This window comes from Orbicella faveolata, unplaced genomic scaffold (genome assembly GCF_042242905.1).
Source record: "Orbicella faveolata isolate gen_17 unplaced genomic scaffold, um_ofav_v1 contig_12, whole genome shotgun sequence".
NCBI classification, from domain to species: Eukaryota; Metazoa; Cnidaria; class Anthozoa; order Scleractinia; family Merulinidae; genus Orbicella; species Orbicella faveolata.
In genome coordinates this window covers 28,783,017-28,801,414 of record NW_028301539.1, presented here as the reverse complement: position 1 = coordinate 28,801,414, position 18,398 = coordinate 28,783,017, and the positions used below count along the sequence as shown (strand labels likewise).

Here is an 18,398-nt window from a genome sequence, read left to right as displayed (position 1 = left end):
AAGGAGAAGAATCGAAACCAAATTTGTTTTTTTTTTTTAAATTGAAATCAAGTCAAGTTCAAGTTCAAGTTTATTGTGTACAAGTATTATATATACACTTATCTTTTTATTAAATTGCAAAAAAAAGGGCCGAAAAGTAGGTCGCAAAATCATTAAAATCATTTTCTGGGCGTTGGGTTGACGATCGAGGAAGTTGAATCAGGGGATTAATTAATATGAATATCATTAGTTTTATAATAAGCCTTGAGTTTACACAAGGACTAACGTTACGAAAACATTTTACTAGCCTAATTGTGCGAGACGAGATGTATCCCGGGTCCAAGCGCTATAATAAGGGTCCTTAAGTTGTGTTCTTGGGCAAGAGACTTCACTCTTAGACAACGAGTAGTCCCTCTTTCGCTAAGTCCGTCGAGCGAGACCGTAAATAAACCACGAGGAAAAAATGACCACGTGGACATGAAATCCTGGGGGCGAGACGCACGTGGGTCTCGTCCCCAGGAGTTCGCGCGGTTAATTTTTTTCTCGCGGTTTACTTTCGCGCAACGCACAACGGACTAAGCGAAAGAGGAACTAATCGCAGTCCACTTCACTCTTGTGGTGAGAACTGAAGGGGCGTACAGAGTCAGGTACCGTCGTTGAATTATCAGTTGAGCAACCGAAAGAAAGCTTGGGGGAGGTAACCCTTTGTATACAATCCGAGAGGAGTAGCAATAGCTGGTTTTCACATGACGTCACTAAAATTCGAACTACAAAACTATTGATCCTCCTGGGATTTTACTTTAATGATGTATAAGAGCAGCTGAAAACTAATATTCATACAACTTTTCGCTCTGAATGGGTTCTTGGTTTTGTGATAAACTACGCTTGAATTTCTAAGCTTTTGCGTGACGCGGCATTTACATGACGGCCTAGAGAGCTGTCATGATGGTTAAAAAAGTGACTTATTTCGGGGAACTTGGCTATCTGAACAGTTTATATCTTAGAAAAAGTATTATTTTAATGTTTTAGAGTTCCTTGAGGGATAAATTCACGCTTTTGTAGCAAAACTCAGTGACAGATGTTTCTGTTGGTTTCCGGCCGCCATGTTGGTGCCCATACGGATGGGCACCAGCATGGCGTCTCCATACAAATCTCTATAAATTTGGGGAAAAAATTTCTCCGCATATCTCGCATAAGAAAAATTGCTGTGACCAGAATTTTGGCGAGAGTCTTTGCATATTTACCTTCTTTCATTTCCCAGATTCTAGACTTTATCTATTGACCGGTTTTGATTTTTATTTTGATCTATTTTGAATTGCGTGACAGTGAAAACCAGCAATATATATGGGTTATTGACCAAGTGTGAGGTCAAGATGGCTGGATATTGGCCAAGTTCTTTTTTTGCGAGTTTATGGACCGAGACGGAGTCGAGGTCCATAAACTCGCAAAAAAAGAACGAGGCCAATATCCAGCCAACTTGACCGAACAAGCTTGGTCAATAAAGGATTTATTATATGGCTTTCGGGGAAATTTTTCTTGCGGGACACGGCGGGTAGTCCCGAGCGGGCAAGATAGCTCCATCTTGCCCGCTCGGGTAGCCAATCACAGCGCAGGATTTGATTCATCTTGCCCGCTCGCGGAGCTTGCCATATAATAATCCTAGATACTTCATGCTATGAAAACTGAGAGAAACTTCGCCAGCTAGAATTTAAAGAGTTAGCCAGCCCGAATGCGACTTTACCTCAGTAACTGACCATCGCAAACTCTGTCGTATTTCTCTACCACGATGCATCCAGTTTCTCGAGATTAATCGGCCAAGTATCATCAATGTAGGGTCAATAATCGGTGACTAGAAAGTATTTCGAAATGATGTGAAACTTTGCGAATCGAAACCAAAATCCACTCCAGCAGCACACTTCAGAAGCGTCAAGAGACGGACTTATATACATTTTTTGACTGCCACCCAAGTTGACATAAGTAAAACAGCATGCACGGAGTACGGGGCAATTGTTTGCATCAAGCATAACACTAATTTCATACTTATAAACCAGTTATACTTTGTCATAAATTGGTTTTGCGCTAAAAGACAAAAACAGAAACAACCGCAATTAAATAACTGGGGACCGGTGAACATCACCTCGTCTTTTTAGTGTATTAAATATAAAACAACTTTTCAGGGCGTAATAAAAGTTTACAAGTGGAACATTTCTTTGGCTCAATTGCACTTCATTAGCCGTGAGGGCGGGGTGTGGGGGGAAAGAGTGGGTGCTCCCAGAAACATTGGGTAAAGTGTGCAACCCGCTTTCCGAAACCCTTTCCCTATTTCACACCAAAATATGTGATTTTCTCTTCCCTATTTCAGACCTAACAAAAATTCGTTACCCTATTTCAATTTCCTCCGGTTTCTTTGACGTTTGACCTGTTGCTTTCTGTGGACGATCGAGAACGCTTGAGTTATGACTGAAAACTGGAGGTTAGGGCTAAGGTTGGTTATCGAATCTATTTCTTCATCATCACTCGTCAGATGCGTTTTATTTCTCTTTTCTTAGGCGTGTTGACGTTACACTTAATTTAAATAAGTTTGCACGATTGATATTTATTTCATGTCTTCAGTTGAAACTGTTTGAAACGAAACCGCATGACAGGTGTCTAAACGTTTCCGATACTTTTGGAAATGCGACGCTTTCGTGTTGTACTTCTAAACAAAGAGTAATTAACGAGGGTTTCGATCTTTCTGAGAAATGAATCAAAACACAGTTACGTTAGTCATAAGCTGACTGATAATTGGCGTAGAACCTAATGGTAAGTCGTACAAAAGAAAATGAAATGAATTTTAATTAAGTCTTTCAGGCACTAGTATAAGAAATCGAAATGATATGCACCAAATGATCTGTCGATAAAGTGTTCCTTTGGCACTGAAACTGAGCGGTTCAAGTACTTTCAACGTAGGACTAAACTGAAAGGCAACGTTGTAATCATGTCAGAATTCCTCTCTGTTCCAGTGGAGCTGTTAATCTTTGTCTTCCACTCTCTTACCGGACACCTTACGGGGCAATTCGAGGCTAGATCAACAGAAAAGGAAGATTTCGAGCACTTTGACCCAGAAGATACAATATCTCAAGAGTTTGATGGCTCTCAAAATTGCACAGGTAGCCGGGACTCGTGGAAACGCAACAGGCCACCAATGAAGGACTCTTTGAAGAAGAGTGCTTGGTTTTCAGCCTGGGTAACAGTTTTTGGCGGAGTAGTCGGGATTGGCGCTCTTTTCTTGATGTACTATATCATCAGCATTGTCTACACCTGTGAATGGAAAAAGCTGAAGGACCCCTCTTATCCTGAAAAACTGAAGCGGCGACGCATAATAGGCGAATCGTACCAATCTTTCTTTCTGTACTTTTGGCAGCCGGCGTTGCTGCTTATGGTTTTTAAATGGTCTATTCTCAAAGAGGTGAATCTAATGATCGTTACGCTTGTTGGGGCTTCGATCGACCTAGGATACAGGTTTCTCCTTGCGGTGTATGACCTTTATTTTCCTCCCTGGATCCCATATCCTCTGAATTTCCTTTTCATAACTGTTGTTTTTATAAGCAATTTTTCTATTAGTAGAAACATTTTCAAAACCAATCCATTCGGGGCACGTTTCTTGACAATTAAACTTGGTGTACAGTTCATCGTGGGAGCCCCAGTGTTTTATATCTGTGGATATGTCCTGTTTCCGTGGTTTGCACATCAAGAAGGGTTTATAAAAGTTGCCATTCTAGCTTTAGGATTTTTGATCGTCATACTACCAAAGGTGGTTTCTAAAGAATGCGTCCTAAGGTTGAATGGAGTGAATCATCCTGGCACGTCATATGTCTTGGTCTCTGCTGCCAGCACTGGTTGCAGTATCGTCTACCGCTTCATGCAGGCAGAATTCAAAAGTCTGTTAGCGTTTATCACGGTAAGCATAGGCCATGGATTAATTCACTTGCTCTTCGAGTTGATCACTGTACTAAAAGAACACCGTAGTGAGAAAATACACAATCAGAAAATTCTGTACTCAGAATTGGACCACGACTCACGAGGACGATCTAATGCTGCGTACATGAGCACGCCCCGGTCTCAGAGGTTAGCCGCTGACATGGCAATACACGAGATGATGTCCAATGAGGCCGCTATTGTGCTCTCTGTTGGAATAATTCAGATTTATGGCTTCATTCATCTAAACTTGAGTGTTGAAAAATACGAGGAAATGTTTCTAGAACTTGTAGCAAGAATCGTTTCAGCGCTGTTTATTGAATTCCTGTTTAATATCCTATCTGTCATGATATTAACTCGGAAAAGAAATGTTCCTGTTCTAAGAGTTTGGAGTTTTAAATGGAAGTCGCATTTAATAGTTTGTATAATTACTGTTGTCATGAGCGTAACGTATTTCACGAACAAAGTGTTGGTAATAATTCGGGCGCAATATGTGGCCGAGGGAAAAATCACTACGGAGTAAATGATCACAACACTTTACTGCGTGTAACAAAAGAAAAAAACAGCCATCGAAAAAAAAAGTAACTCACTTAATTATATTTTTTATAAGAATTCCTGCTCCCCGCTGACCCCATTCCCTGGAGGTTAAAACGCTGTTTTGGTCCCTTTCAGGGTGTTCAGCCTCAAAAGGTCCACAGCAGGAGCTTCTCGGCACCTTTTAGGGCACTGAACCGAAAATAATATGACAGGAGATAATGTGTTGCTTCAGCACTGGTACCTCTTTAAGGGTGAAAAATAATTCAAGTCGCGCCCACAAAACAGGATCTTGGTTCTTCTTACGGGTTTCCGACGAGCACCCCCCCCGTACCTTTTTGTATGGAAGTCCCCCCACCCTCGGGCCTATCCCTCCCACCCCCCCTCACTGTCAACGCCTAAAGGTAACCAGGCTTGGAATTAAGGAGCCTTAATATGAGCGTTTGTCGTGAAATCATGATTTTACTTAGACACAATTTCTACTATCACTTGAATTAGTTAAGGAATAAAGAAAACTTCGACATAGTTCTCTGCCATTTAGAGTGTGCTTTATCGGTATAAAAACAAGATTTTTACAATAGAATTAGATAACACATTGAGATTTACAGTGTATAATCCTCGACATTATATTAGAGAATGTTAAAAGCTTGTATAGTAATTCTTTATAACATACATATTTAGAAAAATATATAATTTTGATCTACATAAATCTGTAAATTTTCCCACATAATGTTCCATGACAAAACGTAAAAAACTACAAACATTTTAAACTTAAAATATTTTTACAAGTCAGTGTTGAGTTTATTCTTTAAGTTAGCTCAAGTGGTCTGAAAACATCTGAACTATTTTTTCACGCCTATCTCGACCTTATTTTCTATGGTTTCGAGCATTGACTTACAATCCTAGATCCCAAATTACTTAAACGCGACTTAGCTTAGAAACGGCCGGGGAAAATGTAATCATAAAGTGACTCAGTTTCTTTATAATTCTTACTATGCTGGGCATATCGTCACATTTTGTTTGCTCAGTAACTGGAAAGCCGCTGTTTAGTCAGCACAGCTGGCGCAAAGAAGTTCAACTCCTTCTCTGGCAAAGCCCTCGTTGGCTAAGGAACGCTGACACCGGCTACAGTTAAAGCACTCCTTGTGGAAATTCGAGTCTTCTAAAGTGAAATATTCGCCTCCGATGATCGGTTTAAAGCACAGCTCGCACTGTTTGGCTAAGTATCTTCCGTAGCACTCGATGCAATAGCGGTTACCACTGTGAACGGAGAACGGGCGAGACGCCAGAGACTCGTGGCAGCTGTAACAGCTAAAACACTCTTTGTGCCACGTTTGTTCATTGTAGAGGACGCCACCTTCGGACAGCGGTTCGCCACAGTGGGCGCAGCGTTTGGCGTGCAGATTTTGATAGCAGTCTGGGCAGTAGAATTCGTCATCCTTTGGAACGAAACCGCTGGTTCCAATAGCCTCTTTACAGACGGCGCACTTGAAACACTCCTCGTGCCAGTAGGTCCCGTTGTACTCTAGACGCGCGCTTCCTGATTCGATCGCGTATTGGCAACCTTCGCACGTCTTCTGGAAATTAGTGATGTAACAATCATTGCAAAGAACCTGCTCCTTGTAGAAGGTGAATTTGCCGTCTGATCGCAGCGGTTTTCGGCATAAATCGCACAAGAAGCACATCTCGTGCCAATGGCGGTTGTCTGCCGTAGACACGTCCTTAGCATCCGGTCCAATCTTGGCGTGACAGTGGTCACATTCGTTGGCAAATCTGCGTCACGAAAATTTGTAAGTTAGAATTCTAACCCTGTCAGGCCTTTACTACTTGGCATAAGATGTGCCTGTGAGCTACAGACATCCGATTTCGGTCTCATAGAGTCACTGCTACTCTATGAGAGTGACGGAATCTGAGTTTTCAATTACCTATCATAAAAGACTAACAACTGGCCTCGCTTTCTATTTTGCTTAGAGTAGCTAGATTTTAATTAAATCTGTCATTTTTTTTTTAACTTAGCCCCCCCTCTACCAATGAAAACGAATTTAAGCACTGTCGTAGGGGACACAAATAAAGAGATTGTGTCCGCCTTTTCCGTCGAAGATGTTCCTTGGTAACGTATCCTGATGGCAAAATAGTCAAGCGACCGCTGTCGGAGCTCTCGAATAATTTTTGTTGTTGTTGTTGTTATTCTTTCGAAACGATTTGCTGAGGACGGCATCCATTCTTGTGTCGTTCACGCAAGAGACAGCCCGCTCTTTAAGAACTTGATGAGTAATCTCGAGCCCAGGTCTCCCACGGTCAAGCGGTTGGGAATGACAGAGAGAGAGAGGTCTCGGTAGGAGATTACTTGGGAAGGCAAGCATCAAAACAACATAAATGGGCTTCAAATACACACTAATAATGACGAATCTCACTTACATTTGCGTTCGAGTAATGGCGATGTTAGCCGGAAAGATCTCATGGGCCAACTTGTCTGGTCTATATGCATTAAATGATCATTAGGAGAGAGTGACAACATGGTTAGAATGGTCCGGTGTGACGTCTGTGCGAAGACAACCAATCACAGAGGCGAGCTGGATGAACTGCTACCGCGTAAGGTAATTATTAGTGGCGCAAACCACTAGTCAAATGTTAGTGGTGCGTTAGAAAGGTGCGCATGGAAGTGAGATTCGTTTTAATCTGTTAACCGTAACTAAGGGACCCTAAGGAATCACGATGGCCGCGATAACAACGGCAGAATATGGCATCCAGGCTCGTCGCCACGTTTAAATCCGTGATGGCGTATTTTAAGCGCACATCTTGGATAAAAACGGTGGCGCTTTTCAGACATTGATCGACAAGAAAACTGTATTCATATAAAACATGTCCTCGGGGTTTGCCATATTAAATGAATAGATTGTGCGCTTATCTGTTGCTAGTGAACTTTCAGTAGTGTGGCAATCCTGGGTTTAATGTCATAGAACGTCCGCGTCGTGAAACTACATAATCTATGCCATTAAACCCAAAACATTATTATACCAGAAACTGTCGATTTGAGCCTAGGAGTAGTAAAAAAAGTTAAAACCGGTATCTCACAGAAAGGATTCGTACAGAGGCAAAAATAACAGGATCTTCTTCACGCCTTCGTCTGGCGAGAAGATTGTTTGGTCAGCTTAGTTGCAGAAAGGGCTGAATTTGAAGCAAGAACCCTTCTAGTTGTCTCGGGCCATCGTTATATTACTTTGAGTCTTTGAACGCACAATTAAGGTAAGGCATTGAAAAACTGAACAGTACGTAAAAAGTACGAGCATTTCATTCGCATCTTAATTACTGACAAACCTTTGATCAAAGCAGTCAGTGCAAATGGGCTTTTCTTCTCTGACGATAAACTGCTTGCCAGTGATACTGATGTCGCACTCACTGCACCGGAAGTGTCCCAAATGCCAGCTTTTGTTCATAGCTATTGTGTACTCACCAGTGAAGATCAACTGAACGGAAATGGAGAAAAACAAATTGTTGTAAGATACCGTGTATAATAAGCCAAAAATCAACAGCATTTTCATTCCCTTAGCCTTGCATCAAGTCAGGGCAATATTCTACACTGAATCATGATTTGTTTTTTTCTCGTATCAGTCTGTTAAACCAGCAAACAGACCATCTTTTTTACGCTCTGGCAAAAAACAAAACAAAAACAAAGAACACCTGATTGTTGATGGCTCGCATGTTTGATTATGTGTTGTTACGGAAGCATATATGCTTCTGGTTGTTATTATAAGGAGAATTGTGATTTAATCTTTCATAATTAATCCGTCGCAGTGTTGAGTAATTTGAAACGTCCTTGTTCGTGGCCATCTTTGGTTCACTGTTACTTCCTTGGTGTTTTTTCTTGCCCAAACTTTTTCTTACCAGAAGCTTGAGGTGTTTTGAATTTCAAGGTAATTTTGCACATCGTGAAGAGTTATTTTAAAACATATCGTTGCAAAGTGCCTCACCTCATCACATCCAAAACAACGTTGCCTTGACAACTCCGCGTGATGTCGCCCGCAGTAGATTTTGTTTCCGTATCGATAGTAAGTCAGATCCACCAACAGTTCCCAGCAAGTGGAGCAGCAGAAACACGCTGCATGGTAACAAGCCACTTCATTCTCATCGAATTCGGCCATGACGACCACATCACCTTTAGGAATAGTCTTGAAACACGACTGGCAAGTCTGAGGAAAATACATAAAGCTAATGGTAAATTTATGGATAAATTATCTACTTCCCAGCCGTCTCTCACGGGAAAGTGTGACATGAGAGGGGCGATTGGGGGAGGAATCAGCGGATAGAATATAATGGATTCCACAGGACTGTGTGAAGAAGTCAAATGAACAAAAAAATCAATGAACCGAGTGCAAAGGCAATGGGATGGCTGGAGGGGCGATAGCTCTCCCCTCTGGTTCTCTTCCTCTTCTTCCCCTATAACTTCCTCTATTGTGGAGTAATTGTGGAAATTTTGATTTGCTCACAGAATGCCAACGAGTAAATGGGCGAGCAAGTCGTTAAATATTGTTGATTCATAGTGAGGTCTAGTGAGACGAATCCTAAACACGACTGATAAAGTGGATAATTGGAGAGCAGTTCATTGAGTGCAAGGCACTTGTTGAATAACATTTAATAGCTTTTCCTGCTAGAAGTACAAAACAGGAAAGAATGTTAACCAGCTTTCCTTCTTGACCAGTCGGGCGAGAGTGAGATTATATAGCAAACTAATTTTCCTGCTTCCGTGTAAAATGGCTTCAGTCTTGGCAGTAGTGATAAAATAACCGGAAAGGACCTACTGTCCAAAAATTAAACCTTGCTAATTGATCGATTGGAATGCTGTCACAAGAAATACCAATCCTCCACAGAAATACCTCGTATCTTCAATATACTTGAGCGTTTTAGGTCACGGTCGTTTTAATTTCCCGAGTTACATACACTGTGACAAATTGCTACCGATATTTCTGTGAAATATAACTGCCCGCTTATTTGGAAATTGCGAACTTTACCTTTGGTAATGCGAGAATACCCATCCTAACGTTTATTCATGGCACATTTTATTAGATAAGTGTCATTTTAAGGGCAGAGGTTTTAATCCGCTAGGCTGATCTATAGTTAATCAATCCTTTATCTTCTAATTTCAGAATTCTTTTAATAAAAGAAAAGCGGATATTGCGGATGAATTACTGGCTAAATAGGATTAAAATGTTTTTGGATTATCCCGGCTAGCTTATGAGTATTTTGTTTCCTCAGGGTCAGAAGTCGAGAGGGATAAAGCTGTTTTTGGCGTACATACATGATAGTAAGCTTAAATGTTACAAGAATGGCAGGTGTTATATGATCGAATTCTCGTTTCATACCGAGGTTTCCAATAAAAGGGCTGATTAAGAATGGACGCTTCTATGTACCTGATATATATAATAATATTGTAAACGTAAATAAAGAGAAACTTTCACACAAAGACGAATAAGGAGGATTTAATCGAATTGCCATTCCGCAGCTTCGTGTTGTCCCTAGACCTGGTGAGATACGACCGTCTGAAGCTATCCTTGTAACCTATTCTGCTACCACTGTCGTACACTGTCGCACATTCTCGCAATGGACAATAAAACCCTGTCTCTGATTGATTAGGTCATTGTTAACAAGGCTGCAAGAATACCTTGACTCATAACGCTTCTCGTGTCATCTGAATTTTCAACGTATAATTGAAACACTTGACAAACACGTGTTAAGGGCAGCTCGTGAGTGCGGATTGTCTGCTGTACATGTCGTGCCAGTAACGGGCTAAGATGTTCAAAGCATGAGAACTAGCGCCAGCGTTGTCTCCATGTTGCCTTTTTGGGCGATGAGTTGAGGACAAGCTACAGATATAAACCACGGCTAATAAATTTTACGACAACCTTGACCGATAACCAACAATATTCCGAATATTATATGGCAAATTAAGTAATCCTGGTTAGATCCGTGCGTTTTAATTAGTTCTTTCTTGATCGGGTGATTTGCCATACGGACCATAGAAACGGTCCTACAGTAAGTCGTGTATTTTTCGTTTTACATGCTATCTTATGAACTATTAACCAACTTAGCTTGCTCGAGCCCTACTGGGGAATATTGGCCCCCGGACGAATCTGTACGAACCTCGGTGCACTCGGTCCGTACTGCCACGATCTCGGTCCAATATATACCCCAGTGCGGCCCTCGCGTTTGGTAAATAAGAGGTTGTTACACACTGATGTGATGAACAGTGACTACGCTTTACAGGTACTCAGGTGTATGCATAACAAAACAATTATTGGATTCAGTTTTCGCGTGATAGCGATAATTATCAAGGCCTTGGTTCGTGTTATCCGTCTCAACTTCGGCCTTGATAATTCTCGCTATCATTCTCAACGTCATTCATTTTCAACTTTACCTCTCGTCTTCCAAGCGGGACTTTGACTCGTCCCGTCCCGCGGGCGTTATCCTCGTTATTCCAGAACTGCACAAAAGCTTCTCTTTGCGGCTCCGGTATATTAGAGAAATGCACCGGCGCTTTATCTTGGGGCGGGTTCTGGTACGAGCGCTGTTTTATATAATAAGCTTCCCCCGGTGTGTCAGGGATAGGGATTCTATCGTCTGGCAGGGACTTCATGTAAGCCTCCACCTAAAAACGAAATAGTGACGACATAACAATCAGGCTGGTCTAGTTTAATGTCTTCCTTAGTAGGTAAGGAGTGGGTACTAAATAGTTGGTGTTGCAAGTAGCAACAACAACAACATAAAGTCTGCAGAGGAGCCAAGTGGCCCATTAGGTCAGAGCTTATCCCGACTTCTGTAGCCTGAAGCGACTAGGAGTGTTTCTACTTCCAAATAGTTGGGATGCTAGTCCATCGCAGGGTTACCCCCAGCGTTAAACTCGCCGGTACCCATTTATACACATGGGTGGAGAGAGGCATTGTGAGAGTAAAGTGTCTTGCCCAAGAACACAACACAATGTCCCCGGCCAGGGTTTAAACCCGGACCGCTCGATCTGGAGACGAGCGTACCAACCATGAGGTCAACGCGCCTCCCAAGAAACAAAAAGATACCTACAGTTTAACTTAAAGTATAGATGCTGTATGCCTAGATCGCGCAACTCAACTGGGTGAGTGAACTGAGTGAACCAATCAAAACTCGAAGTAATTACCTGTAGCTGACGCAAAGCGCGGGAAAATCTGTGCGAGCGAGTCACGATTAGGTTTGGTTTTACTTCTGATTGGATGAAAAAATGGCGCGAGTGTTTTAAACCAATCGTGCAACGTAGTGATGCAAAACCAATTACTTTCGAGACTGAAATAAAATCTGCTCTAAGAGACTAGTGCAAACTTCAATTTATCCGTAACCTGGAATGTGTTTTAAGATCAACCCCATGCTGAGGTTTTTTCCGAAAAAGTTAATTAAAGAAATAGCGATATTAAGTTGGTATTGCCTTACATTTTCACCCGAGACAGAAAAAAAAAGTTCGTTGGGAGAAAAAATACCATACTGCATATTTTTACTTCATACCTGTCCTGCTGTAAGATCGGGTGGCGACCAGAGGTAATCTGCAGCCAGTGAGGGAGGGGGAGGGGGCGGTAAGAAGTCGTTATCCACAGGGTAGGACTGAGTAGTTGTAATCGTCACAGTTGGGTAATCATTGTTATTTGGTAACGGGGGAGGGGCGGGTAAGTCATCTTCGTGGTCGATGTCTGAGTTGATCTTAAGACCTTTTACTTTGAATTCTACTCCATCCACATCCACATCCACATCCACAGACACATCGTGATTCTCCCGAGGACATTTGCAGTTGGAGCACACCTTGCTGTAAACAAAAAAGGGAAAGTTTCGGAATTATTCCTGGCAACTTAGGTTACGGACGGACCAATATTTTTTGAGGGGGGAGTTGAGCAATTACCAAAAATATTTCTGCACCGCAAAAACTGCGAGAAAAAAAATCGTCCAAGGCGGGCCATAGGAAAAAAATCGAGCAAGTGCTTTTTACCATCCAGGTACTGTTTTGTTTTTGAAAACAATTCTTGCACAAGCTACTGCACAACCTAAAGGTGAGCAAAAACTTCATGCCGCAGAAAATTGCCCAACCCATAACTTAGGTAAGATCTATTGCTCGAGAGACATACGAAAGTAACACTCGGCTCTTGAACAAAAAATTGGCTTGGGAAACATTGTTTGTTTGACGACAACCTCTAGTGAGTGAGCACAAAACGAAATTATCTTGTGACGTCATAACAAGGTTTGCATAGATTTGGCAGCCGTCCAATCGGGGCCAAGCATAGTAAAGACATGCTTCGTCCCGACCCCAAGGAAAGTGCTGCCCTGTAAGATTTGCGATTGGAAATTCTCTATGTGGCATTCATTTTCCATCAAATCCGTAATCTATATGCGTTATTAGCAATCTTCATGTGTGAGAACAAGCCAAAGTCCCTTGTACCTTTCATAAACAGTTTCTCATTAAGAAATCGCAGCAGCTATGTAAATATTTACCTTGAGGAAGTCAACAGTTTAATAACAGATATAATGATTTTATTTCAATTGCAGAGAATCGCTCTTACCTTATGTTTAATAAGATTTAATACTAAAATACTAACCGAGAAAATTTCTCGGTCAAACCATTCTCGGCCATAGAATTTCCCCAGTTTCAAGAAGCCGTAATGAACTTGTATTTCGCAACGTTCTTAGAGTAAACAAACGAAGCCTTTATCCCAGACATCTGTTTCTCTGTAATTACCGATCAAAATCTATTTCAGGAACGGGTCCAAAATTTTCTACGATGTCAGGTGAGTATATTTTGGGCAACCAAAATGTGTGGCTGACAAAAGAGATCAAAAAAAGGAGAGAAAACGAAATAACGTGTGATCATAAATGTTCATTCAGTGCAAGATCTGTTTTTGGACTTTAGCATGAGATTCTGAGATGATCGATATCTTTGGCATTCCGTCTTACCACAAGAGGACAAATTAAAAATATCTTATAACATCAATTTTTCTTTTTACTTTTTTACTTCACGATTTTAACAGGACAATACCTCATGATTTTTCATTTTCGAAACCACCTCACTTCATTTTCGCGATTCAAAAAGCGAAAATCAGTGGACGTCAATGCGTTCTTTCGAAACCATGCTACGTAACTTTCGCGGTTTCATATATGTAGAAATCTCAGTTCGTGTCGCGCAAAATTCATGTTGCTACCATGAGTTTATTCACCACTTTATATTGTGGTCAAATAACAGCCACGTGGCATCTCGAACTTGTGGTCACAAGTTGAAATTAATTTCGTTGAATTTTCGGTTAATTCCACAATGGGTGTAATAGAAGCGTATGACAGACCAAAGTCTCCGCCGTTCTTCCCGCCAAAAAAACCGCACAAAATAGCGCGATTCGGATGCCTAAAGTATTCAAAAATTGCGACATGTGGAAAAGAATTTTTAACGACTTGAAGGAAGAAGATTTGTTCAGAAGCGTGAGGCTGCTTCTATTATCTTATATTTTCGCTGTAAAACTAAGCGGAAATCATTCGCTTGATGGATTATGGAAAATGAAAATGGGACTCCACACTTCGAAACCGCGATTAATCTACGTACTCAAATTTGATCGTCGATTTATCTGTTAAATCTTGAATTGAATTCGGTAACCAAATAGAGACATTGTTTTCAGATACGAAAATTGCTTTCCGACTTTCCAAAATTGTAGGAAACTGCGAACTAGTTTAATTTAGAACATTTCTTTGCAGCTGCGGAGTTTCTTTGTACACAACACAAGCCGCGAAGGAAAGACAGCGCATTCTTCCCGGAAATGGGGACGAATTAGGGGTAACCCCAACCCTTGAGGAACTTAAAGAATGCGCCTTAAAAGGAATATAAAAAAACACAATTCCATTCAACAATGACGGTTTACATTTGCTGATTAGTCAAGCAATCAGTTTTTACTCTGACAAATTTTTACTATGTATGGTCAAGATTAGGACCAGGGCAGGAACGAAACTCGTTTAGCTGTGAAAATTGTTAATGTGTTTCGCTGCAGTCGTTCTATGATCTACCCGATTTTTTTGTATTTTTGTCTGAGTTCGGCGTAAATTAAAACCATGTCAGCCATCAGTCTGTGTGACCTGAAAAACTTTTGCGGTGTTAAGTTACAAAACTACCACGAAATTCATCTAATGACCGGCAGTGAGTGATAATAGTCTTGACATTGTGCCTCTTCCTTGCCAAGGAACAGTATAGATATTCTGTATGTGTCCACGCGCGAGGGATTCTCACAAGACCTCCTCGGTCAAACTTTCCAGAATTAGGCGTTCTTCTTTACCCTTGACACCCAAGAACCAACGAGAGGATGCCATGGAGGGTCTAGTCGCCTAATTTCTTTAAAGCGCTTTATTTCACACGCAACTGTCTCCTTGACTTGTCAGACAAAATAAACGAATTCAAAGGACTAGAAATGTCCACAACATAATGTCACTGTTTTGTAAGTACTTAAGGCTGTCGGCTTTGAAAATAGCAGTTTATTATCTCTAGTAATGTGGATCCGTTGGCGTGCAGATATCATCCATCTACGACACGGTCGACAACCATATACCAGTGATATCTGTTTGGTTGTCACGATTTTTCTATGAATATATCAATTCAATATCGCTGGATTGTTCTAGGACTAAGAATAGAATTGAGTCGTCTCGCATTTAAAATTATTTGTATGTCATAAAACTACACCAAACTGTTACCATGTCATGATGTCTTAAGACGTTTTTTAAATCAAAACTCCCTTCATGTTTTCAAAATGTGTGTTTAAAGCCAAAGGGGGCGAGAAATAAGCCCAGCTCTTCTGTATTCCAGCAATAATTTTCAAGTCATATTTTTTCGACGGGTGCACTCATTCGCGAAATTGAAAGTAACTAACCTTATACTCGGCCTGGGTGGTTTTCTCGGAGGCTTTCTTCTGTGTTCTGTTCTCGTTGTGTCCATGACGAGTTCAAACAACCTTCTCACGTAATCAAAATGTGCAGAATCCGCCAACAAACCGGCGGGGGTTGAACAGAAAAAAATTTCTGCTGTTCACACCAGTGGTTTTAACATGGATACAGCTTATGTGTTTAGGCACTGAAGCGCTTAATGAATGAAAAGTGAATGTTTATGCCCCGCGGCAGCTCAAAACTTGACACATATCCACAATGACAACCCGCTATTGCGTGTCTGCACTGACATATTACTGCTTAACCATCAAAGCGCGGATTTCCAATTTTTCAAAACACGTTTGTAAAAACTGCGCGGTGATAACATGAACAGCTGGAAATGGCAGATACTCTGAAGTCAAGCGCACAGTTATTGCCTGTGCACGAAAATTCGGATCGAAAACTAAAGCTTAACTTATCTCACAAGAGCAAATAATTTGTTGTAGTTGTATTAAAATTACTACTGCGGGTGGGGAATGAAACGGTCCGTAAGAAATTTGAAGTGCTTTATTGTACTTAATTAGGAGACACAGAGAATAATTTTTAGTCTAAACAACAGGATTAAAATTTATATTTCATTAACTCGCATCTCGCTGACAACGCGGCGCGGTGTATACCTAAAATGGACTCAAAAATAAACAATTTGAAGATACTTGAGTTTGCCCCACTCACCGCCACACGTGTAAACTGAATCCAGGGCATTTCTCTCCACACTTCAAGCAAGGTTTACCCTCATCCAGATTCTGCAACAAAATTCCCTGAGAGCGAAGAACAACAAACGTGTTAGGAATACGTCAGCCATTAGCAATCCGCGGCGCGTCGGCCAAGCAGATTGCAACGCGTGATTTTAGTAATTCAAATTAGGCCTGTGGCTTACTCACTTTCTTCGACGCAGACGATCGCTCAGAACTCATTTTGATCTCATCATTGCTCAAGAACCGTTGAAAGTTGTCCATATTATCGACAACGCGCGGCTTAGTGTGCCCTACGTTCATGGTCGCATGCACTGTTGAGTTAAGCGAAGCGCGATGCATTCACGAAATTAAATCTCTCCTTGATATTTATCCAACAAGGTTTTCATATTTCACTCCCTCAGGGCGCGCCGGATGTCATAACCAAACGCGCGGGCGGCGGACGGACGCGCGAGAATCCAAGGAAGTGCGCGCGTAGTCTGTTGCCTCATACGTGCGTGAAGCTTTGAGCCTCCGGAAGTGCTTAGAACATATTGCAAAATAAATACCTCTGGATAAAAAGAGAACATTGACGTGTGTGCATCTGATTTCATTATTTACGCTGAAGAATTTTTCAAAACCAAGACAACTGCATGGAATCTACATTAGAAAACAATAGGAATACAACATGAAACAAACCGAAGGTGGCATCAAAGCACTTAAAACGTTTACACAATGAAATGCAGACGATGAGGAGGGAAGATTTTTCCGATATGATCTAAATCCGGAAAGAGGGCTTTTAAGTTAATCCACCTTAAGTCACCTTTAGTCTGAATTCTTCAGCGCTTTATTCAATCTTCTCAAGTATTGGCTGAATTACAATGAGATCTAATGAAGATCTAGAAGCAAAATAGTTATAACTGTTCTGTAATCCCTTTATAAAACGCCCTCAATGTTTTTCTTCAACCCCGCCTTGATTGATCTATTGTTATGGTTTTGGATTTTCAAAGGAGTTCAAGCGTAGATTGAATCGGGCTGGATTTCGTTCACTGCAGACACAAAAAATATTTGTTTACGTTGTAGCTTTTTTTATTTGCGATGAGGGAAAAAGGATCAAAGATTGAAAATATATTTATCTAATGCAAGCTTATTAGTGTCAATATACCGTTAAAAAGATGAAAATATTTAACAGAATCTTCAAGTATGGGATTGTGATTTGAGTTGAAATCCCGGGTTGAAATATTACCGAAGGCTCTCAGAGCCGAACATTTTGAAAGAAAAGCTGATTCAGTTTGGGGCTTCATACTTGGAGAGTTTTAACTGAAATTCAAATTGAAGTATCATCATAGCTAGTTATCCGGTGATTTCTTTCTTTTATTCTCCCTCTTCTTAGAACTTTACCAGCCGTTGTTAGTAATGTTGCTTTATTTATTTTTGTTGTTTTTCAGAAGAATTAGGATCGCTATTTCGTAAACACCTGAATGCACGTGTAACTTTTGTTAAGCTTAGTTAAGCTATTTATTGCAAACTTTAAATAAACTGGCTTTGATTCATTTTTGTTTTGCTTTATACATTACATTGCGGAATGCAGTTTAGGTCCCGAGGGAAGCGTATCGGTACTATGTACGGTCGAATCTTAGCGAACAGACACCTCTCGGGCGTAGCGGGACACCGTTCCTTTAGGTGCACCTCCCGTAAGGAGGGACAACCCCTCTTTAAGGATACCTCCCGTAAGCGGACATTTTGTAATGTGCTCCTAAATATGCAAGTTTAGTGTGTTTGTTTGCAGTTAATTAGTTAAGTAAGTGGTAAATGTGGTAAGTAAGTCAGTAATGAGGCAGTGTACCTAAGTATGTAAATGTAAGCGGACGCTTAGTAATGGTCCCAGTCAGATACAAACTCTGCATTGGTCTGCATTGTTCATCGCCCATAAGCAGACACCTCCCCGACACCTTTTCTGGTCGCGAGGGTGTCCGCTTATACAGGAGTTTCGACTGAAGATAAATAAATAAACAAATAAATAAATAAATTACTATTAATAAATAATGTCCTCGATATAATATGGAAATGCGTTCTTTAGTCTCGCGTAGCTTGCCGAGCTTTGCGTGCAAATGTATTTGTTTGAGTAAGTTCTACGGCGCGTGTCATCCACGCGTGAGTGTCAATTTCGTGTCACGCGCGAGTGAAGAAGTGCACCTAAAAAGTGTCAGGGACTCATATTAATTACGCGATTTATAAATAGCTGCGAGTTTCCCATATTAGGTTGGTAAAGTTTTCTTATCAGCTTTTACAGATGATGTC

General features: G+C 41.0%; 1 protein-coding gene across 3 annotated transcripts; it reads right to left on the bottom strand.

The window, feature by feature from the left end:
• Positions 1-4,996: 4,996 nt before the first annotated feature.
• LOC110049384 (testin-like) lies at positions 4,997-16,483 on the bottom strand. Of its 3 annotated transcripts, XM_020755176.2 has the most exons (8): positions 16,308-16,483; positions 16,099-16,184; positions 11,995-12,289; positions 10,883-11,113; positions 8,442-8,660; positions 7,789-7,937; positions 6,889-6,948; positions 4,997-6,243 (listed from the first exon to the last, which is right to left on the bottom strand). In XM_020755176.2, exons 1-8 carry the CDS (start codon positions 16,458-16,460, stop codon positions 5,517-5,519), a joined length of 1,920 nt encoding a protein of 639 aa, XP_020610835.1. In that variant the 5' UTR covers positions 16,461-16,483; the 3' UTR covers positions 4,997-5,516. The 3 variants fall into 3 exon arrangements, with proteins under 3 accessions (XP_020610835.1, XP_020610836.1, XP_089139317.1); XM_020755177.2 differs by lacking the exon at positions 6,889-6,948 and having other exon boundaries at positions 16,308-16,481; XM_089283191.1 differs by lacking the exons at positions 16,099-16,184; positions 16,308-16,483 and adding an exon at positions 15,375-15,729.
• Between the last annotated feature and the right edge of the window lie 1,915 nt (positions 16,484-18,398).

Bases quoted from the DNA above. Each gene is read 5' to 3' on its own strand.
- LOC110049384 (XM_020755176.2), bottom strand. From the start codon at position 16,460: ATGCATCGCGCTTCGCTTAACTCAACAGTGCATGCGACCATGAACGTA. The intron at 12,290-16,098 runs GTGAGTGGGGCA...TTTTGTTTACAG, and splicing joins TTCAGTTTACACGTGTGGCG to CAAGGTGTGCTCCAACTGCA. The intron at 11,114-11,994 runs GTATGAAGTAAA...TTTCGTTTTTAG, and splicing joins CCGATCTTACAGCAGGACAG to GTGGAGGCTTACATGAAGTC.